At 36.3% G+C, this 24501-nt stretch overlaps 1 protein-coding gene across 4 annotated transcripts in view; it reads right to left on the bottom strand.

Annotated features, from left to right (window-relative positions):
* FAF1 (Fas associated factor 1) overlaps positions 1-24501 on the bottom strand; it is a 513649-nt gene that overhangs the window by 360965 nt on the left and 128183 nt on the right. For all 4 annotated transcript variants that reach the window (XM_044945026.2, XM_044945027.2, XM_025289476.2 and 1 more), the window contains one exon: positions 12457-12503. Coding sequence is in view for 2 of the 4 variants with exons in the window: in XM_025289476.2 (XP_025145261.2) it covers positions 12457-12503 (47 nt within the window). In the remaining 2 variants the exon portion in view is untranslated. The remainder of the gene's footprint in view (positions 1-12456; positions 12504-24501) is intronic.

The raw sequence follows: 24501 nt of genomic DNA, 5'->3' as shown, positions 1-24501 counted from the left end.
CAAAAGAGGAAGAGATAGGGAATCTACCTGATAAAGAATTCCGAATAATGATAGTGAAATTGATCCAAAATCTTGAAATTAAAATGGAATCACAGATAAATAGCCTGGAGGCAAGGATTGAGAAGATGCAAGAAAGGTTTAACAAGGACTTAGAAGAAATAAAAAAGAGTCAATATATAATGAATAATGCAATAAGTGAAATTAAAAACACTCTGGAGGCAACAAATAGTAGAATAACAGAGGCAGAAGATAGGATTAGTGAATTAGAAGATAGAATGGTAGAAATAAATGAATCAGAGAGGACAAAAGAAAAACGAATTAAAAGAAATGAGGACAATCTCAGAGACCTCCAGGACAATATTAAACGCTACAACATTCGAATCATAGGGGTCCCAGAAGAAGAAGACAAAAAGAAAGACCATGAGAAAATACTTGAGGAGATAATAGTTGAAAACTTCCCTAAAATGGGGAAGGAAATAATCACCCAAGTCCAAGAAACCCAGAGAGTCCCAAACAGGATAAACCCAAGGCGAAACACCCCAAGACACATAGTAATCAAATTAACAAAGATCAAACACAAAGAACAAATATTAAAAGCAGCAAGGGAAAAACAACAAATAACACACAAGGGAATACCTATAAGGATAACAGCTGATCTTTCAATAGAAACTCTTCAAGCCAGGAGGGAATGGCAAGACATACTTAAAATGATGAAAGAAAATAACCTACAGCCCAGATTATTGTACCCAGCAAGGATCTCATTCAAGTATGAAGGAGAAATCAAAAGCTTTTCAGACAAGCAAAAGCTGAGAGAATTCTGCACCACCAAACCAGCTCTCCAACAAATACTAAAGGATATTCTCTAGACAGGAAACACAAAAATTGTGTATAAATTCGAACCCAAAACAATAAAGTAAATGGCAACAGGGTCATACTTATCAGTAATTACCTTAAACGTAAATGGGTTGAATGCCCCAACCAAAAGACAAAGACTGGCTGAATGGATACAAAAACAAGACCCCTACATATGTTGTCTACAAGAGACCCACCTCAAAACAGGGGACACATACAGACTGAAAGTGAAGGGCTGGAAAAAGATTTTCCATGCAAATAGGGACCAAAAGAAAGCAGGAGTAGCAATACTCATATCAGATAAAATTGACTTTAAAACAAAGACTGTGAAAAGAGACAAAGATGGTCACTACATAATGATCAAAGGATCAATCCAAGAAGAAGATATAACAATTATAAATATATATGCACCCAACACGGGAGCACCACAGTATGTAAGACAAATGCTAACAAGTATGAAAGGAGAAATTAACAATAACACAATAATAGTGGGAGACTTTAATATCCCACTCACACCTATGGATAGATCAACTAAACAGAAATTAACAAGGAAACACAAACTTTAAATGATACAATAGACCAGTTAGACCTAATTGATATCTATAGGACATTTCATCCCAAAACAATGAATTTCACCTTCTTCTCAAGCGCACATGGAACCTTCTCCAGGATAGATCACATCCTGGGCCATAAAGCTAGCCTTGGTAAATTCAAAAAAATAGAAATCATTCCAAGCATCTTTTCTGACCACAATGCAGTAAGATTAGATCTCAATTACAGGAGAAAAACTATTAAAAAATCCAACATATGGAGGCTGAACAACACGCTGCTGAATAACCAACAAATCACAGAAGAAATCAAAAAAGAAATAAAAACTTGCATAGAAACGAATGAAAATGAAAACACAACAACCCAAAACCTGTGGGACACGGTTAAAGCAGTCCTAAGGGGAAAGTTCATAGCAATACAGGCACACCTCAAGAAACAAGAAAAAAGTCAAATAAATAACCTAACTCTACACCTAAAGCAACTAGAAAAGGAAGAAATGAAGAACCCCAGGGTTAGTAGAAGGAAAGAAATCTTAAAAATTAGAGCAGAAATAAATGCAAAAGAAACAAAAGAGACCATAGCAAAAATCAACAAAACCAAAAGCTGGTTCTTTGAAAGGATAAATAAAATTGACAAACCATTAGCCAGACTCATCAAGAAACAAAGGGAGAAAAATCAAATCAATAAAATTAGAAATGAAAATGGAGAGATCACAACAGACAACACAGAAATACAAAGGATCATAAGAGACTACTATCAACAATTATATGCCAATAAAATAGACAACGAGGAAGAAATGGACAAATTCTTAGAAAAGTACAACTTTCCAAAACTCGACCAGGAAGAAACAGAAAATCTTAACAGACCCATCACAAGCACGGAAATTGAAACTGTAATAAAAAATCTTCCAGCAAACAAAAGCCCAGGTCCAGACGGCTTCACAGCTGAATTCTACCAAAAATTTAAAGAAGAGCTAACACCTATCCTGCTCAAACTCTTCCAGAAAATTGCAGAGGATGGTAAACTTCCAAACTCATTCTATGAGGCCACCATCACCCTAATACCAAAACCTGACAAAGATCCCACAAAAAAAGAAAACTACAGGCCAATATCACTGATGAACATAGATGCAAAAATCCTTAACAAAATTCTAGCAATCAGAATCCAACAACACATTAAAAAGATCATACACCATGACCAAGTGGGCTTTATCCCAGGGATGCAAGGATTCTTCAATATCCGCAAATCAATCAATGTAATACACCACATTAACAAATTGAAAAATAAAAACCATATGATTATCTCAATAGATGCAGAGAAAGCCTTTGACAAAATTCAACATCCATTTATGATAAAAACTCTCCAGAAAGCAGGAATAGAAGGAACATACCTCAACATAATCAAAGCTATATATGACAAACCCACAGCAAACATTATCCTCAATGGTGAAAAATTGAAAGCATTTCCTCTAAAGTCAGGAACAAGACAAGGGTGCCCACTTTCACCATTACTATTCAACATAGTTTTGGAAGTTTTGGCCACAGCAATCAGAGCAGAAAAAGAAATAAAAGGAATCCAAATTGGAAAAGAAGAAGTAAAGCTCTCACTGTTTGCAGATGACACGATCCTCTACATAGAAAACCCTAAAGACTCCACCAGAAAATTACTAGAACTAATCAATGACTATAGTAAAGTTGCAGGATATAAAATCAACACACAGAAATCCCTTGCATTCCTATACACTAATAATGAGAAAACAGAAAGAGAAATTAAGGCAACAATTCCATTCACCATTGCAACGGAAAGAATAAAATACTTAGGAATATATCTACCTAAAGAAACTAAAGACCTATATATAGAAAACTATAAAACACTGGTGAAAGAAATCAAAGAGGACACTAACAGATGGAGAAATATACCATGTTCGTGGATTGGAAGAATCAATATAGTGAAAATGAGTATACTACCCAAAGCAATCTATAGATTCAATGCAATCCCTATCAAGCTACCAACAGCATTCTTCACAGAGCTAGAACAAATAATTTCACAATTTGTATGGAAAAACAAAAAACCTCGAATAGCAAAAGCGATCTTGAGAAAGAAGAATGGAACTGGAGGAATCAACCTACCTGACTTCAGGCTCTACTACAAAGCCACAGTTATCAAGACAGTATGGTACTGGCACAAAGACAGAAATATAGATCAATGGAACAAAATAGAAAGCCCAGAGATAAATCCACGCACATATGGACACCTTATCTTTGACAAAGGAGGCAAGAATATACAATGGATTAAAGACAATCTCTTTAACAAGTGGTGCTGGGAACTCTGGTCAACCACTTGTAAAAGAATGAAACTAGAACACTTTCTAACACCATACACAAAAATAAACTCAAAATGGATTAAAGATCTAAACGTAAGACCAGAAACCATAAAACTCCTAGAGGAGAACATAGGCAAAACACTCTCTGACATACATCACAGCAGGATCCTCTATGACCCACCTCCCAGAATATTGGAAATAAAAGCAAAAATAAACAAATGGGACCTAATTAACCTTAAAAGCTTCTGCACATCAAAGGAAACTATTAGCAAGGTGAAAAGACAGCCTTCAGAATGGGAGAAGATAATAGCAAATGAAGCAACTGACAAACAACTAATCTCGAGAATATACAAGCAACTCCTACAGCTCAACTCCAGAAAAATAAATGACCCAATCAAAAAATGGGCCAAAGAACTAAATAGACATTTCTCCAAAGAAGACATACAGATGGCTAACAAACACATGAAAAGATGCTCAACATCACTCATTATCAGAGAAATGCAAATCAAAACCACTATGAGGTACCATTTCACACCAGTCAGAATGGCTGTGATCCAAAAGTCTACAAGTAATAAATGCTGGAGAGGGTGTGGAGAAAAGGGAACCCTCTTACACTGTTGGTGGGAATGCAAACTAGTACAGCCACTATGGAGAACAGTGTGGAGATTCCTTAAAAAACTGGAAATAGACCTGCCTTATGATCCAGCAATTCCACTGCTGGGCATACACACTGAGGAAACCAGAAGGGAAAGAGACACGAGTACCCCAATGTTCATCGCAGCACTGTTTATAATAGCCAGGACATGGAAGCAACCTAGATGTCCATCAGCAGATGAATGGACAAGAAAGCTGTGGTACATATACACAATGGAGTATTACTCAGCCATTAAAAAGAATACATTTGAATCAGTTCTAATGAGGTGGATGAAACTGGAGCCTATTATACAGAGTGAAGTAAGCCAGAAAGAAAAACACCAATACAGTATACTAACGCATATATATGGAATTTAGAAAGATGGTAACAATAACCCTGTGTACGAGACAGCAAAAGAGACACTGATGTATAGAACAGTCTTATGGACTCTGTGGGAGAGGGAGAGGGTAGGAAGATTTGGGAGAATGGCATTGAAACATGTAAAATATCATGTATGAAATGAGTTGCCAGTCCAGGTTCGATGCACGATACTGGATGCTTGGGGCTGGTGCACTGGGACGACCCAGAGGGAGGGAATGGGGAGGGAGGAGGGAGGAGGGTTCAGAATGGGGAACACGTGTATACCTGTGGTGGATTCATTTTGATATTTGGCAAAACTAATACAGTTATGTAAAGTCTAAAAATAAAATTAAATTAAAAAAAATAAAATAAAATAAAATCATTAAGTACAAAAAAATAAAAAAATAAAAAAAAAAAAAAGGATGGTATATGCTTTACATTAATGACCAAAACATCGTGATATGTCTCACTGCCAGGGAAAAAAAATGAGTATGGGAATTAAGTGGTGGTATTAACTTATTATGCCTAATAACTTACCAAATTTTTGCTTCCTGCAACTTTGGGATCTGGTGGTTCAGAGATCACAGGACGTAATATTTCCACAGTACTTCCACTGTGTTAGAATTTGAGAATGCCAATTGGCCATGTTATACTCCTCAAGTTACTGAATCAGCCAACAAAGGAGGAGATACTAGCTGATATCTCCTGATAATCAAGGGAAAAAAATCAAGATTGTTGCTACATGCAATGGGCTATTTTCTAGGGTGTACCCAAAGTTAAGCAGAGAAGGCAATGGCACCCCACTCCAGTACTCTTGCCTGGAAAATCCCATAGACGGAGGAGCCTGGTGGGCTGCAGTCCATGGGGTAGCTAAGAGTCGGACACGGCTGAGGAACTTCACTTTCACTTTTCACTTTCATGCATTGGAGAAGGAACTGACAACCCACTCCAGTGTTCTTGCCTGGAGAATCCCAGGGACGGGGGAGCCTGGTGGGCTGCTGTCTATGCGGTTGCACAGCGTTGGAAACAAGTGAAGCGACTTAGCAGCAGCAGCAGCATAACCAATTTTCTTCAAAAGTCCATTGAGGATACTAACTCTTCAAGAATGAATGTTTGAGATGTCCCACCAAGTAGAGAACCTTGACTATTTGAGGTACTGACTGACAGAAAACAGTGGAAGAACAAACAAACCATGGCTGTATGGCCAGTAAACAGAAACAAGGACAGTAACAACATGTGTGTACACACACAAAATTCTGTTCTTACAGTTTACACACTGAACCTATCAACACTATCCTAGCAGTGACAGCACCATCAATGGCACCCACTTTGTTTCAGAGTCAATCACTGATGTTAGCTTCTATTTTCTTTCAATACTTCAAAACAAACCTCTGCATACTGTCAGAAATATCAGTATCAGCTGAGCAAGATTTCTTTCTCATGTCTGGTGCTAAGTTCCTAGGGTTCTTCCTCTGAGCTCCAAAATTCTGCTAACTTCAACCTCTCCCAAAATCTTTCTTTTTTCCCTCCAGTACAAAGAATGACCTTGTGCCCTTCAGTGGTCAATAGGCGGTTCTTCTGGGCAACCTGTCCTAGAGCAAGCTCTCTGGAGTGGGTTCCACGGATCTGGCCCATACAGTCCCAGCTCTGCCCACTCTTCTCAGAGGACGCCACAGCTTTAAGTTTTCTCTGGCCCTAGGCTCCCTTCCTTATTCACCAGTAGAACACACCCCATCTGGGCCTAGTGGTGCATTTGTTTCCTGCAGTCGTTACATCCAGATTGTTTTAAGTATCCCTTTTTGGCTCTTTCAACCTACACCACATCTGTATAACTATGCACACTACATGAAAGACCCTCAGATTTGAAATTCCTAGTGTGCTGCTTTTTTTCTCTTACCAAACCCTAACTCAAGGACACAGTTTAATATTTCTAATCAAAGCAGGCTATTTGGTATGTTTGTTGGTCACAAAGGATTTTTTTTTAAGTTATCACTTTAAATTTTTCTTATTAGCTATAATTATTCTATTTCAGGATCAACAAAACATAATGAATTTATATTAGAGTTTCTTACTAGCAATTAGAAAAAGAGAGAGAGACAGAGGAAAAGAGGTCCAGTTAATGAATACTCTTATCAGTTGTGACTAATGTTCAATAGCATCCAAAGAGTGCAAAGGTATCCAAAACTGTTTTTTTTTTTTTTTTCCCAAAACTGTTGACTCAAAAAATATATTTAAAATTTTTTCACCTATGAAGACTTCAATCCTATAATCTGACCTTCTCACTATTCTAGTTAACCAAAAATTTAAAAGAAGAAGAAAAAAAATATATATACACACACAAACACACTGAGTGGTAAGGGAAACTCTACGGAGAAAACTATTTTAGATCTAAACTTCAACTAAAGTGTTGTTTTTATCCTTATTCAACTTTCCTCTACAAACCACACAGGTCCAGGAAAGACAGTGAACAAAGCAAAGCAAACAGAGACTCTAACCTTGTTATTTCCATTTTGAAAAGTTCACCCCTTGGTAAAACCTCTAGGTACAAGATAAATAAATACAATGTGCCTTAAAGATAAATGTCTTTAAAAAAAAAAAAAAAAGTCAGATTTTTTTAATGGACATCGGAAAAGACAATAAACAGAAACTAATTAGCCAAAATGGACATTTTCTAAATTAGAAAACTTCAGTATCTACCTATTCTGAAAGCTATTTATAATAATGCTCAAGATGTGAAAACAAACCTCTCTTCTCTAGGCTTCCTCAATAAATTAATCAACAAAGACACATACAGTACATATGTCTGGATCACAACATAAAATAGTTGATAAATACCATTCAGTCAATGAGCAAAATTACACAGTATTAATTCAAAAAATTTTTAGAAAACATAACATATACTGGCCAAAAACACAAGTAATTCATTAGTGCATCTTTCTAACAATAACTATCTCCAAAAATAATTTTTTAAAGGTGCTGAACAATATCCTGAATAAATAAAATATTTTACCAAGAAGGGTTATATATACATGTATATATTTGATGTTTATGAATAAATGAATGGTTTAGATTCTGATTGCATTAGTACAAACTTTATTCAGTTCAGTTCAGTCGCTAGTCGAGTCCAACTCTTTCTGACCCCATGGACTGCAGCACGCCAGGCTTCCCTGTCCTTCACCAACTCCCAGAGCCTGCTCAAATTCATGTTCATTGAGTCAGTGATGCCATGCAACCATCTCATCCTCTACCATCTCCTTCTCCTGCCTTCAATCTTTCCCAGAATCAGGGTCTTTTCCAATGAATCCGTTCTTTGCATCAGTTGGCCAAAAGATTGGAGTTTCAGCTTCAGCATCATCCTTCCAATGAATATTCAGGACTGATTTGCTTTAGGATTAACTGGTTTGATCGCCTTGCAGTCCAAGGGAATCTTAAGAGTTGTCTCCAACATCACAGTTCAAAAGCATCCATCTTTGGCGCTCAGCTTTCTTTATGGTCCAACTCTCACATACATACACAACTACTGGAAAAACCACAGCTTTGACTAGATGGCCCTTTGTTGGCAAAGTAATGTCTCTGCTTTTTAAAATGCTGTCTAGGTTGGTCATAACTTTTCTTCCAAGGAGCAAGCGTTTTTTAATTTCATGGCTGCAGTCACCATCTGCAGTGATTTTGAAGCCAAAGAAAATAAACTCTGTCACTGTTTCCATTGTTTCCCCATCTGTTTGCCATGCATGAAGTGATGGGACTGGATGCCATGATCTTAGTTTTCTGAATGTTGAATTTTAAGCCAGCTTTTTCACTTTTCTCTTTCACTTTCATCAAGAGGCTCTTTAGTTCTTCTTCACTTTCTGCCATAAGGGTGGTGTCATCTGCATATCTGAGGTTATTGATATTTCTCCCAGCAATCTTGATTCCAGCTTGTGCTTCATCCAGCCCGGCATTTCACATGATGTACTCTGCATATAAGCAGGGTGACAATATACAGCCTTGATGTACTCCTTTCCCAATTTGGAACCAGTCCGTTGTTCCATGTCTGGTTCTAACTGTTGCTTAGACCAACATACAGATTTCTCAGGAGGCAGGTAGAGTGGTCTGGTATTCCCATCTCTTGAAAAATTTTCCACAGTTTGTTGTGATCCACACAGTCTAAAGCTTTGGCATAGTCAATGAAGCAGAAGTAGGTATTTTTCTGAAATTCTCTTGCTTTTTCTATGATCCATCAGATGTTGGCAATTTGATCTCTGGTTCTGCTGCCTTTTCTAAATCCAGCTAGAACACTTGGAAGTTCTTGGTTCACATATTGTTAAAGCCTCTCTTGAAGAATTTTGAGCATTACTTTGCTGGCATGTGAGATGAGTACAATTGTGCGGTACTTTGAACACTCTTTGGCATTACCTTTCTTTGGGATTGGAATGAAAACAGACCTTTTCCAACCCTGTGGGCACTGCTGAATTTTCCAAATTTGCTGGCATATTGAGTGCAGCATTTATACAGCGTCATCTTTTAGAATATGAAATAGCTCATCTGGAATTCCATCACCTCCACTAGTTTTGTTCGCAGTGATGCTAACTAAGGCCCACTTGACTTTGCACTCCAGGATATTTGGCTCTGAGTGAGTGATCACACCATCATGGTTATCTGGGTCACTGAGATCTTTTTTGTATAGTTCTTCTGTGTATTCTTGCTACCTCTTTACATGATTTCAAAAGTAGAAATTTTCTTTTTTGTAATGTACCTGTAAGTTAAAGACACTTAAGAAACTTTTTTTTTAATGCTTAAGGTATTGTGTTAGGTAATTGATATTGTTTTATTAAATCCCATTAAAACACTTAAGAAAGAAATGCTCATATAGATGAGGAAACTCAAGATTAGAGAATTTATAGATTCACCAAATGCCACAAATGTAATAGATGGTGAGGTCTGGATTTTTTCTTTTAAAATCATGCTTTTTCTTTTATACCACTCTGTCCTCTTGAAGTTATTAATCTAGTCATAACTTTTTTTCCTTGGGATTTTTTTCCTTGGGATAAAGAAGGCAAAATTTAATGCATGTATATAGCATCTTTCTTCTACAGCTTTGCTTTTACAGTTATTATTTTAGTTATAAGCAAGCATATGCTGTATTAGCAATGTATTGTGTAGTTAAATAAGCCTTGGAGGATGAGGCAGAAGACTTGCTTATATTCCTGACTCCATCAACATCATGCTGTATTATCCGAGTCAAATCACTCATGGCTTATTCTCTCTCCTTTAAAATGAGAGATAAAAATACCTGCGTTTACTTGCTTATAACTGAAATAATGACTGTAAAAACAAAGCTCTAGAAGAAAGATGCTATATACATGCATTAAATTCTAACTTCTTTACCCCAAGGAAAAAAAATCCTAAAAGTTATGACATGACTAGATTACTGACCTTCAAGAGGCCAGATTGGTATAAAATAAAGAGCATGGTTTTTAAAATGAGAAAATCCAGACCTCACCACCTACTACATTTGTGGCCTTCAGTGAACCTATAAATTCTCTAATCTTGAGTTTCCTCATTTATGAAATATGAGCATTTACTTCTTAAGGGTTTTAATGGGCATTAATAAAGAAAATCATATCAATTACATAGCAAAATACCTTAAGCATTAAAAAAAAAAAAGTTTCTTTGCCTTGAACTTAAGGGTACATAAAAAAAAAATTCCACTTTTGAACAAACGTGAACATCTGATTTCAAGAAAAACTATGAAGTACAGAGATTAGGTTCTTTTCCCCCAAATAATTTACATATTAAAAAACAACAACAACAACTCTCTTCTTGGTAGCTCTTTTCTCTGTTGAGGTATAAACTGACAAATTGAGGTAGTTGTTTTCACAGACTATCGTCAACTTATTATAAAATTCAAACACACAAAACAAAGATTCTTTTAAACTGCCTACATATACCATTCCTAGCACTGTATCTTATACTTTCAGTGTTAAATCCATGAGAAAGTACAAAGAGCCCTCTTTCATTTCCTCTGGTCAGCAGACTACAAGAAGAATTTTCAGTTCTGTCAAATCCACAGTGATTTGAAAACTAAAGAACAAAGTTAGGAAGGAAAATAGTTGAAAACTATTACTTTCTTCTATGGACATATGATTCATTCCTTTAACAAGCAAACAAAACAAAAGAAAACCCGCTCTGATGAAAGTTAAACCCCAAATATTACAGTAACTTTATTAGAAATCAATTCAGTACTGAATTTCTAGCTATAAAATATATTAAGCAAAAAGTATCTTCTGTGACAGGAAGTTGGGATGTTTCCAGGGATGAGGGAATTTCTACAGTTCACCTCTAGCAAATACTATTAATTATAAGATATATCCAATATGTACTCAAAATCTAGCAGCTGAATCCACAAGGGTTTAGCAAGCAAAAATTTTGGCACAAAAAGTGACATAACATTTACTCAAGAATAAAACTGGAGCCATATTTAGCAGTCTAAAACTTTCTAAACCAAAGGGAAAAAATAATCTTGAAGGAAGCTCTTATAATCATCTGGTTTGCTTTCTAGACAAGGGTTTCAATAGAACTGAATGCTTGTGAACTTAAAAAAAAAAAAACTGAACAAACCAACAAACAAAAATTTGGTACAGACTGTGGAAATCAGCCACATTTACTCTGGATGAAATTCTGATAGTCTTCCAAAAAAAAGAGAGAGTGGGGAATAGGTCTGTTTATCACTGCTTTGACCTAAAAACCATTAATCACAAAGGGTGGTACAGGTATCAAACAGAATTTTTCTTCCTTTCTAAATATACTCAGTTTCCTATAAAGTACAGCACATTTTGCAGTTCATGGTGAATTTTTGGATGTTTTTGCAACAGCACTTTCCTTCCTCTCCAAAACAACCTCATTCCTAGTCTGCTGTTTCTGTTTGCCTCATCTGCACTTAGCAGATCATGCTTCAGTGACTTAGAAATCCCAGCCACCAAAATTCAAGCCAAAGTTTGAACTGCAAGGAGAGAGGAGGGGTAGAGGGAATCAAGTAATTAAACTATACTTGGAAGGAAGAATGGTTTGCCTCCTATGACTTTATAATGTGCTCTCTTAATCCATAAGCAGTCTCCAATTTTAAGAAAAGAAAGTTATGAATTTATTTTTAATTTAAGAAATTATTTTGTAACTACTATAGCTCTCTTGGCATCATCTTCCAATTTTACCTTTTGGCAATGACACAAAACCACAAAGACTATTCCACATGTTTTACAGTGGATACTTCAGGCAAAATAGTTCAAAGCTCTGGGAAGTTTCATTAAGGACTTACTCAAATTGCTGCAAATTAACAAAAATTTAATTTAGAAACCAAAGAGAAGGAAAAAAAAAGAATTAGTAAGGTTGGAGATAAAGCCTGTATAGTTAAATGATAACCATGCTCTGGAGTTACTGAGCCATGTCTGATTTTCTCACTAGTAATAGGCTGAAAGATTCAATTCCTTCCATCTTATGAATTAGAAGATGATCTTGAAAAGTTTTCCTAAAAATAAAATAAAATCATCTTTAAAAATGGTATCACTCAATCTGAAATAACATTACACAGCTAAACACTAGAGACTTTCAGAAATTAATATAACTAATCAAATGTCTGGAAAGAAGAACAACTGTATCAATAACTTTATACACCAAAGATCAAATGCTCTATGAAAAAGTGAAAAAAAAAATTAACCACTATCTCTTTTTTGCTTTAAATTCTCATCATCTTATAACATACCTTTGCAGAATGCCATTTTCCTGGGGTATTACACCATTAATAGCTGCCTGTAAACAAAAAACAGAGAAGACATTTAAGGAAACAGAAAAATGCTCAGGGGTGGAGTGTAGTGGGATGGAAAACACTATAAAGGAAAACAAGTATACTTTGAAAATTTAAACAAAATACTAGGTGTTTCCTCAGTGATAAAAAAATGTTTCTATTAAATATTTTTTATACATCTCCATAATAAAACTGTATTTTAGAGGATTTTTAAAAATGCATTTGGCATATAATACTTCCAAATCTTGAGTCATAAAAGCTGAATTCCATAGTCCTCATTCAAGCAAAACACCCACAAGATGAAGGATGTTTAAGGATGTTAGAACAAGTAAAATCAGTACCTTAAAAGTTATCTCTTAATATTATTTCCTTCCTCAGATTGAGAGGAGAAAGATATAGAATCACAAATGAAAAATGCCAATAAGAATTTTTAAATTAGCTCAGGAATTAAATTCATTGTGTTATGTTACAGTCATTATTCCTAACGAAAAGAACAATCAGAAGGAAAAAATGTAGGGGCATAAGGTGTCTGATAAACACACCACAATTGTATCAGGTTACAAAAGGAGAAGGAGCATCACCAGGGAAGTCTCCTTACATAAAACATTTCTGAAATTGCTCTCTAAGCTAACAAGTCACCAGTTACTTAAGAGCACAAATGTGACATGATATGGACATTTTTAAAGACTACTAAGCAAATAGGTTGTTACATCCTGGATTGTGGGCAGATCATTACAGGGTAATAGAGAAGATTCTCTGAAGGAAAAAAAAAAATGATTCTTCCAACTTTGCTTTTGCATCCTAACGACTTCTTCCCTCCCCTTTCCCACACGTGCACATCAAAATGCAGATAAACACTTCGATGTTTTATCAGCTGTGTGGAGATCAATTGCAAAAAGGAGTTTGTGTATTTTGTGAAACATTAGTTTAAATACTTGCCAGAGGTAGGTCAAGTTTACAAAATTATACCGTTGAATAGAAACAATGTAGAGTATAAGACACTTGCTATGAATTTTCAAAGTTTTAATGCTCCACGGGCAAAAGTCAAAGAAGTCCACAGATTAATATAGATAGTGGATACCATAGAACCCTGACAACTCTGGAGGCTCATAAATCCTTTGAGTCAAGCAAACCCTAAAATCAGTTTTGAAAGCCACAAATTCAATAGAAGCATCTCTTCCTGGTGCCAGGTCAATTATCCCTTTTCTGTTGACAGCAATGGTTCCACATACAAATATCTTCTTTGTTAAAAAACAGAAAGTGGCAAGGGAATGTTCTGTGATGTTGGAAAAGAAACAAAATACCAGAGTCTGGAAAGATTTTGTTCAAATTTTCACTAGAGAATGCCAAGGTATAATGGAAAGAACACTAAGGATTTATAAAGTCCAAAGTTTGAATCTAGATTCCCCCACTTATTGCTTTGATGACATTAGTATATATTCTCCATTCACTGAACTTCCTTGAGCCACAGTTTCCTCATCTGTATGAGTAAATACTATATCTTCAGTCAAAGTGGACTTGCCTTTTTGTTCCTTAAAGGCCTTTTAAGATACTATATCTGCTTGGAATGCCCTTTTTCCTATTGCCTGTCTGACTGAAACTTAATCATCCTGGCTTCTAGAATGGAAAAAAATCCATTCAACAATTAATTTTACCATGAGAAGTTCTGGTAATATCCAAAAGGAGACAAAAAGTAATTTTAAAATTACTTTTCTTTAAATTAAAAATCAGAGCTAGATTAAGTAAAACATCTATTTAAAGGTAAATAAAAAGAAGTTCTGGAAATATTTTAATTCCCTCCCTCTCTTTATTCTTTGGTGAAGAGAAGTGAGACAAACAGAATCTTGGGAAATTCATACATGTACAAAAAAGAGAAGAGAAAGCTAAAACCAAAAACAAAACAATAAAAATGGAAGGGTTAGAAAAGAGGGAAAAGAGTAAGTATATGTCATATAGAGGGCAACAAAGATAAAATAAAGAGGGATTAGACAAAATTAAAAAATATGAAATCAGTCCAGTTCAGTTCAGTCACTCAGTCGTGTCCAACTCTTTGCGACCCCATGAACTGCAGCACACCAGGCCTCCCTGTCCATCACCAACTCCCGGAATTCACTCAAACTCATGTCCATCGAGTCGGTGATACCATCCAGCCATCTCATCCTCTGTCGTCCCCTTCTCCTCCTGCCCCCAATCCCTCCCAGCATCAGAGCCCAGCATCAGTGTCTTTTCCAATGAGTCAACTCTTCGCATGAGGTGCCCAAAGTACTGGAGTTTCAGCTTTAGCATCAGTCCTTCCAAAGAACGGCCAGGACTGATCTCCTTTAGAATGGATTGATTGGATCTCCTTGCAGTCCAAGGGACTCTCAAGAGTCTTCTCCAACACCACAATTCAAAAGCATCAATTCTTCGCCGCTCAGCTTTCTTCACAGTCCAACTTTCACATCCATACATGACCACTGGAAAAACCATAGCCTTGACTAGACAGACCTTTGTTGGCAAAGTAATGTCTCTGCTTTTGAATATGCTATCTAGGTTGGTCATAACTTTCCTTCCAAGGAATAATGAGGCCTAATAAGAGACTGTTAGACATATTTGAAAACAGTTTTGGTAAAAACTGTACTATAAAAGACTAAGAAATATATAGGAAATAAGAAAGTATAACTGATCTTGAAACAACACAAAAAGTAAAAATATAGGACCTGCAAGAAGAATGGCTACAATAAATTTTTGTCTGTGTTTAAAAAAAAAAAAAAAGAATAGTGATTTATTGAGTTCAGAGAGAATTCATTAGAAAAGGGAACAGTAAAGAATGAAGAAATAAAGAGTAAAATTAAAAGTTCAGTTCAACAAACTTAACAAATGCCTATTCATTGCCAGGCACTATGCTAGACTATGGGGATACCTGGGATCTATCTAGGGCTCAGGAGAGCACAGATAGAGAGGATACCTTTAGGAAGGAGACTAGATTTAGAAAAACCTATATTAGAGACTGGGCTTCCTTAGTGATCTTCATCAGACTGAAATCTATTTCAAAAACAGCACCTTGCCTTGATCTAGGTTACAGTAGTTTGAAAATCCATTTTGGTATAACTATCATTGCTTTTATGCCATTATGTCAATGACATTTTTAATCCACTAATTTACCACGATTAGAATCCAGCTTCTAAGTTCTCTTTAGCAAAACCTGACGACACTTGAAACGTCATTTCTCAGAGTCCACTGGAAGATAGGTGAGGTTATGTTTTAAGTATAATGGAAGTCAAGGTCAGAGGTGGCTGTAAGAAAGCAATGGCACCCCACTCCAGTACTTTTGCCTGGAAAATCCCATGGACAGAGGAGCCTGGTAGGCTGCAGTCCATGGGGTCGCGAAGAGTTGGACATGACTGAGCGACTTTACTCTCACTTTTCACTTTCATGCACTGGAGAAGGAAATGGCAACCCACTCCAGTGTTCTTGCCTGGAGAATCCCAGGGACAGGGGAGCCTGGTGGGCTGCTGTCTATGGGGTCGAATAGAGTCGGACATGACTGAAGTGGCTTAGCAGCTGCAGCAGCATACGACCCCTATTCGGGGGTTACATTCAGAATATTAAAAAAATTCTTATGACTCAAAAATGACAAATAATAAGATCTGAACAGAAAAGTCTCAAAAAAAGATGTATGTACAGCCAATAAGCATATAAAAAGCTGTTCAAATTAAACAGTCATCAGAGAAAGACAAATTAAAACCATGGTAAATGACCACCATAAACCTATTAAAATGGCTAAAATTAAATCAGATGATACAAGTTTGGACAAAAATGTTGAACAATAGGAAGTCTCATATAGTGTATAATCACTTTCAAAATTGCTTTGTATATAAAGATAATAAACATATAAGCTAGCAATATTACTCTGAAGTATTTACCTAAAAGAAATAAAAACATATTCCCCAAACAAAAACTTGCATACTATAATATTCATAGCAGCTTTAATGACAATTCCCAATAACTGGAAGTAGCCCAAATGCCCATCATTCAGGCAAATGTTGTTTGGGGTATAACACATTGTCTGGATACAATGGAATACTACCCAGCAATTTAAAAAAAAAGAACGTACTACAGATACTTTCAACTATATGGTTACATCTCAAACACATAATGCTAAATGAAATCAGACACACACGAGAAAATACTACATGATTTCGTGTATATGAAATTCTAGGAAAAACTAACTTAATCTCTAGTAAAAGAAGGCAGATCATGGGCTGCTTAGGGTGGATGGGGAATGACACAGCATTAACAATAGAGCAATTGAGGGATAATGACTCTAGTGGTGGTAGTAATATAGATTCATACAAAACTCATCGAATTGTACATTTAAAATGAGTCCATTTTACCATCAATAAACTTAATTTTTGAAAAAGAACAACTAAGAAATCTGCTTCAAACACACTAAAATGGGTGAAATTAAAAAGACTAACACCACCAAATGGTGGTGAGGATTTGAAGCATAAGAACTAACACACTGCTGACGGCACAACTACTTTGGAAACAGTTTGACAGTTTCATATATAAAGTTAAACAAACACTTAACATACAATACCACTTAGGAATTCATCCAAGAGAAATAAAAATATGTCCAATAAATACTAGCATACAAATATCCATAGCCACTTCATTCCTAATACCAAACACTAGATACAAGCAAAAATGTCCTTTAACCAATGAATAAGCAAGACTGTGGCATGTTCACACAAAGGACTGTTATTCAATAATAAAAATGAACTTCTGATACTTGCAACAATACTGATGAATCTCATAAATATCATGTCAAGTAAACAATGCCAGACACAAAGACTGCATAGTATAGAATTCCTTTTACATGAAGTTTTAGAACAGACAAAACTTGCAAAATGTAGTAATACAAATCAGATCAGTGACTGCCTGAAGCAGGGTTAGGAGTTACTGAGGGGAAAAGAAAAGATTTTCTAATGACAGAAATCTTGAAGGGATGGGGACTGGACACACAATGTATACATAAACAATGTAAACATCATCAAAACTCATAGAACTGTATACAATTAAAGTTTGCATATGCATATAAATTAGTCATTTTCAAAGCTGATTTAACAAAAGAACATTAAAACTCTAACTCAGTCTCATGGAACACTAGAAAACTGTCATCTCAGACGTATATATCATCCCATTAGCTATTATTGTGCCCTACCTGTGGTCTGTACCTACCCATCATCACCTGCCTCTTCACTTTTAATTAAGATCATCTGTCTCCTTTAGAGAACTACGCACACCTCATCCCATGTGATACTGAAAATGTGTTAACCATGGTGACCCAATTTAGACCAATCAGGCTCTCCTGGGAGTGTGGATCTTAAACGAGTAACTAACTGGTTGAAGCTGTGTCCTGACAATAGTGCTCAGAGGCACTTTTCACAATAAGCTTCTGACAGAGCAATTCTGTTTCCTAATTGTCCTAAGACTTGGTTGTTCAAGCTTTCTTTCAAATATGTAAGCAACCTTCCAATAAACCCTGCTTCTTATTCTCCCTAATTCTACTTTGCAGTCAAAGACTGATAAACCAATATTCAATGAGGTTACATGACAAACTCAATACACATTAAGTTATAGATCACCATTTTTCCAGTCTTCAACAACTGTCAGTATTATTAGCTTAATTCTTATAGCAGCCTTCTCAGCTGGTCAATCTTCAAATTATTGATTACAAATCAGTGAAACTAAATACATTTCAAATACAAGAATCTATAAACAAGTAGAAAAAGAAAACCTGTTAAATTTTAAAATTTATGAAAAGAGAAATGACATATACATTTTCATTACATAATCACACACACACACACATGCACACAATCTCCAGATAGACTAGTATAGGCAACTCTGTATGTTCTAAATGTTTGGAAAGCCTGTGAACTAGGGTAATAATTATGATCATAATATCAGCATTGTTTCCATCTCTTGAAAATACTTAAAGTATAAAAAATGCTTTCTAAATTAGTGTGCTTTTGTTAAACTTGAAATCATTACTCTATGGTATGTCATATTTCAGGTATTTTCAAAATATCTTAATAATAGGTGCCAGACCCACAAAGTACTCATATTTTAGCATTCACAACTCTGATATTGCCATCAAGTGAATTCTTCCAAAAAAATCCAGGCTTTCTCTTCCCCATTATCAAGGCAGTGTTTTAGACACTGGAGGGAATACAAGGATGACAGACACAGTCCTCCCAAGTTGACCAGTTAAAGAAACAATTAATGGCAGTCCAACCTGAGAGACAGTATGGAATTTAGAAAGGAAGGAATGCCTATTGTTGATTAATAGAGCTCAAGACCCAGATCTGAATCCTTTTCTCCAAGAAAATTTAACTGACTCACTACTGTGAGTCAGTTAAATTTTTCTCAATGATTTTTCCATTGTGTTGTACTTACATAGCAATCATTCATCTTATTCACACATTTGAATATTTCATTCTTTCACTCCACCATTAACCCATTCAACAAATATTTAATTATTAACTTGGAACTATTCTAAATACTAAGGAAATGACTGTTGTGAATAAGACACAATCATTCTCCTCTCATGGTCTGCTGTAAGTTGAGCCAATGAAAAATTCTGAAGAGATCATCATTCTATAACTCTGTATTCTATAGCTCTGAATTGTGGAATTTTCACCTCTGACCTTGTATGGGGGGAAAACATGCTCGTTCCCCTGTGTGTCTCCTCTACTCTCAAGTGTCTACCACAACTCTACTTCATTTCTGACAGCATTTGTGTAGGTTTTCTATACATCAAGCAATTCTGTAACACCAGGAAAGTATCCACATAACTTAAATCTGACACTATCTTCTGGAAGATAGATCCCACAAGTTAAGAGTTCAGTCCCACAAGACAGTTTCTACTTCAGATGCTAATCACAATTGCAAGTTGTCATCTGTGCTTCTGATCAAACGTCTATAAATCAGAGGTTTCCATGATCCTCTCCTCGATTCAATTAATTTGCTTAAGTGGCTCACAGAAATCAAGGAAAGGTTTTACTTACTAGATCACTAGATTATTATAAAAGGATATAACTCAAGAACAGCCAGATGGAAGATATGCATAGAGTGAGGTATGTGGTACAGGACATGGAGATTCCATGCTGTCTCCGGGCATGCCACCCTCCTATGCATTCACCCAGAAGCTCCCCCAATCTGTACTATTGAGATTTTTATGAACACCTCAACATGTAGGCATAATTAATCATTAATTAACTCAATCCCCAGTCCCTCTCCCCTTCCTAGAGGATACGGCTTGGTCTTTCTAGTGACCAGACGCTTTCTGAAGCTATTCACAAACCCATGAGTTTCATTAAAACAAAAGACACTCTTATCATCCAGGAAGTTCCAAGCATAGCTTTATGTTAAGAATCAGAGTCAAAGATAAAATATTAGAATAACAACAACAAAAATGCTACTCTATCACTTGGGAAGTTACAAGGGTTTCAGAAGCTCTGTGCCTGGAACCAGGATAGACCAATACCAACATCTATTATTTCACAAACCTCATTAGAATTATGTTAATCAAGTGATCTATTTTGGGATGAAAACTTCCCCAGCTACCAATGTGACAGACCAAAGAAATAATAGATTTAAGTATCCACACTAAAAACAGCTATAAGATTATGGTTGAAAGCCAATAAGGTCTCAAAAAGATGCTTAATACCATTTCCTCCTCTTTCTGAGCAGAAAGGAAAATCATTTTAATGAATAATAATTTAATTTTTCATATCTGTAATAGCTATTTCCAACCATCTACTATATTTAAGGAGAAGGAAATGGCAACCTACTCCATTACTCTTGCCTGGAAAATCCCATGGACAGAGGAGCCTGGTAGGCTATAGTCCATGGGTGTGCAAAGAGTTGGACACATCTGAGTGACTTCACTTCATTCACTTCATATTTTATCACTGGAGAAGGAAATGGCAACCCACTCCAGTATTCTTGCCTGGAGGATGCCATGGACAGAGGAGCCTGGCGGGCCATGGTCTATGGGGTTGTAGCGAGTCTTGACACGACTGATGTGACTAAGCATGCACTATATTTAAATTCTTCTAAATATCAATAACCTCAGTTATGCAGATGACACCACCCTTATGGCAGAAAGTGAAGAGGAACTAAAAAGCCTCTTGATGAAGGTGAAAGTGGAGAGTGAAAAAGTTGGCTTAAAGCTCAACATTCAGAAAACAAAGATCATGGCATCTGGTCCCATCACTTCATGGGACATAGATGGGGAAACAGTGTCAGACTTTATTTTTGGGGGCTCCAAAATCACTGCAGATGGTGACTGCAGCCATGAAATTAAAAGACGCTTACTCCTTGGAAGGAAAGTTATGACCAACCTAGATAGCATATTCACAAGCAGAGACATTACTTTGCCAACAAAGATCTGTGGTCATGTATGGATGTGAGAGTTGGACTGTGAAGAAAGCTGAGCGCTGAAGAATTGATGCTTTTGAATTGTGGTGTTGGAGAAGACTCTTGAGAGTCCCTTGGACTGCAAGGAGATCCAACCAGGCCATTCTGAAGGAGATCAGCCCTGGGATTTCTTTGGAAGGAATGATGCTGCAGCTGAAATTCCAGTACTTTGGCCACCTCATGCTTAGAGTTGACTCATTGGAAAAGACTCTGATGCTGGGAGGGACTGGGGGTAGGAGGAGAAGGGGACGACAGAGGATGAGATGGCTGGATGGCATCACTGACTCGATGGACGTGAGTCTGAGTGAACTCCGGGAGTTGGTGATGGACAGGGAGGCCTGGCATGCTGCGATTCATGGGGTCGCAAAGACTCGGACACGACTGAGAGACTGAACTGAACTGAACCGAACTGAAATGTACCTTCAAATTCCTATTTTCCAAATATGTTAATCATTATGATATTCTTCTCTAAATTTTTCTAAAGGACTCCACTGTATGACTGCAAAGCTGATGACTCTTATCTCCATTTATTATGGACTTCAGTGGAGAAATAGGTAAGATATTCTAAAGGCAAAAGAGTGGCAATAATCTGAATGTTAGGAGTAAAGCTGGGAAGAAAGGATGATTATTTGAAGCAAGTATTAAAACAAGGCTTTTGCAGGGAAAAGGAAGTTGAATGAAAGCATTAGGGACAGATTTTCTTTCTTTTAAGTGGATCTACTTAATTTACCCAGGAAGGTAAAAGTAATTCTGCATGGCATCAGGAACAGTTTACATTAGGAGGCAGTGAAAGGCCAGCTGGAAAAGTAAGCAAGAGTTAGATTATGAGATGTGGGATAAAGGCATTAAAAGTTTTGTTTAACCTGAAGATAAGGGGGAGGCAACTGCTGCAACTTAAAGCTGCCCTTTAGGAAAATCATTTTAGTAGCACTGTGAGATACAAACTGAAAAGGAAAAAACTGCTGAAAATGAAATATGGGCTTCTGACTTGGATGAAGAGACTGCTCCTGCTCCAGTTATCTCAATCACTAAAAATTACAAGCAATTCTAATGATTCCACCGTTCAAGTCAAAAATCATACAATCATCCTCGATTCCTTTCTTTCTCTCTTACTTCACATTTAATCTATGAGGAATTCTTCATTATATGTCCAAAATGTAGACTCTCACCAATGTTCTCTGCTATTACCCTGGTCTAAATCACCATCTTTCCTCTGGCGTAGTATTCCAACAGCCTCTGAACATCCTTGCTCCACACACTTACTGCCTATTCACACAACAGCCAGCATGATGCTTATAAATGTCAAACCAAATAAAATCCCTTTCCTACTCAAAACTTTTATGCCTTCGCATATCATCAGACTCTAAGTCAAAGTCCTTATTCGGACCTTAGAAGACTCTATGTATTCTGGCTCCAGCTCTCTCTCTCTCTGACATCACCTTCTACTAACCCTACCAAGTTGTTCTGGTTTCCTTACAATCTCTTGCACAAGCTAAGCAGCCTCCCACATTAAACTACTTAACTTATTCTTCCCCTTGTCTGGAATGCTACTCCTTTAGATAGCCACATATCTCACTCCTTCACTCCAGTCAAGTTTCTACACAATGATCATCTAAGAGAGGCCTTCCTTAACCAACCTACTATTTCCTTGTTTGTTATCAGATAACAAGCTCCAACGTTTCTACACAATGATCATCTAAGAGAGGCCTTCCTTAACCAACCTACTATTTCCTTGTTTGTTATCAGATAACAAGCTCCAAACGTCTTTATTTTGTTCACTAATGCACCATCATCAGGATCAATGGTACCTAGTACCTACGTAGTATGAGATAACATACACTAAATGTTCAAGTGAAAAAAATAAATGAATGCCACTGAACATGAGCAAAGGAATAGGCTAGTAAGGATAGGGAGGTTTGAGGCTTTCAGGTTTAGGCATGTTGATTTTGAACTACACATGGAACATTCATAAAGAGATATCCAACAGATCGTTAAGAATCTAAAATGTGTGAGTTTGAGATACTGAGTTTGGAATCATGAGTCAATCACTTAAAAAGAATCTAGGGAAAAACAGAGCTACCAAATGATCTAGCAATCACACTTCTAGTTAAATATCAAAAATAACTGAAATCAGGGTCTCAAAGAGATATTTTTATACTGACATTTACAGCAACAATAACCAAGAGACAGAAGCAACCCAAATGTCCATCAATGGTAAGAGATTTTTTTTTTAAGTGTTACATACAAACAATAGAATACTATGCAGCTTTAAAAAGAAGGAAATATTGTCACAGACTACAACATGGATAAATCTTAAGACATCATGCTAAGTGACATAAGCCAGTAAAAAATAACATATGCTATCTGATTTCACTTATATGAGGTACCTAGAGTAGTCAAATTCATAGAAACTGAAAGTACATAGAATGGAAGTTGCCAAGAGCTGGGGGAAGAGAAGAGGGTTATAATTTAATGGGTATAGGTTTTCAGTTTTGCAAGATGAAAAAGTTCTAGAGATCTACTTCTCAATAATGTGTATATATTTAATGCTATCAAACTATATACTTAAAAGTAGTTAAGATAATATATTGTCTTTCATATCTCAATGTTGTTGTTTTTTAAGTATTTGCAAAAGTCCTAGGAGTGAAGTCACCCAAAATGAGAGGTAGTGTGGACAAAGAAAATGTCTCAAAATGGAACCTTTAGAATGCCAACATTTTAAAGTAGTATGTAGGAAAAAATCACAGACAATATTTAACAGAAGTATCAGAGTAGGAGGAGATAACATGCGCATCTGAGCTTCAATACAAACCTCAGTTACAGTTATATAGCTATGCATCACAGTTTATATATATATATATGCATGCATCAACCAAATTGTTAATACTGAAATGTTGGCCTTAGAGAAAATGCAGGTATGATAATTTACTGCCATTAATAGAAAATGGATAAAAGGCAGATGGCATGCAACCACTAATTTTTATATATTCATTTTATATCTTTGTTTCCAAGCAAAGAAAAAAACTACAGTAACAATTCATATTCGGCATTTAGTTCTTTATGACCTGTGATCTACTATAATTTCACCAGATCAATTAAGGGAATTCCTGTGTTCCACAGTCTGACAAGTCTGTTTTCAAACCCTGGCTTTATCATGTACTTATTACCTGTGTGACTTCAGTCATGTTAATTTGACTACTGTAAGATTTAGTTTCCCATCCATAAAGTAGAGATAATAATACCAACTTATTTCATAAGGCTGTTATAAGGATTAAATGAGATAATACAAGAAAATACTCCACAAATGTTAGCCACCATAATTATCCATCCCTACTACGTGGTCTTTGTTTTAATCAGTTTTGTTATGTTATGTGCTATACATCAGTGGTGCATTAATGTCTGCCTCATGCTGGACTAGAAATTCAGATACATAAAGTCCTGATCCCAGTGATTCTACTTCAGGTGGTTTGAAATAAGACCCAAAAATCTTTCTTCCCACCACAAACTCCTCAAGTGATTCTGATGCACAACTAG

This window comes from Bubalus bubalis, chromosome 6 (genome assembly GCF_019923935.1).
Source record: "Bubalus bubalis isolate 160015118507 breed Murrah chromosome 6, NDDB_SH_1, whole genome shotgun sequence".
Lineage (NCBI taxonomy): Eukaryota > Metazoa > Chordata > Mammalia > Artiodactyla > Bovidae > Bubalus > Bubalus bubalis.
Note: the sequence above shows the minus strand (reverse complement) of the source record. Positions and strands in the feature narration are given on the sequence as shown.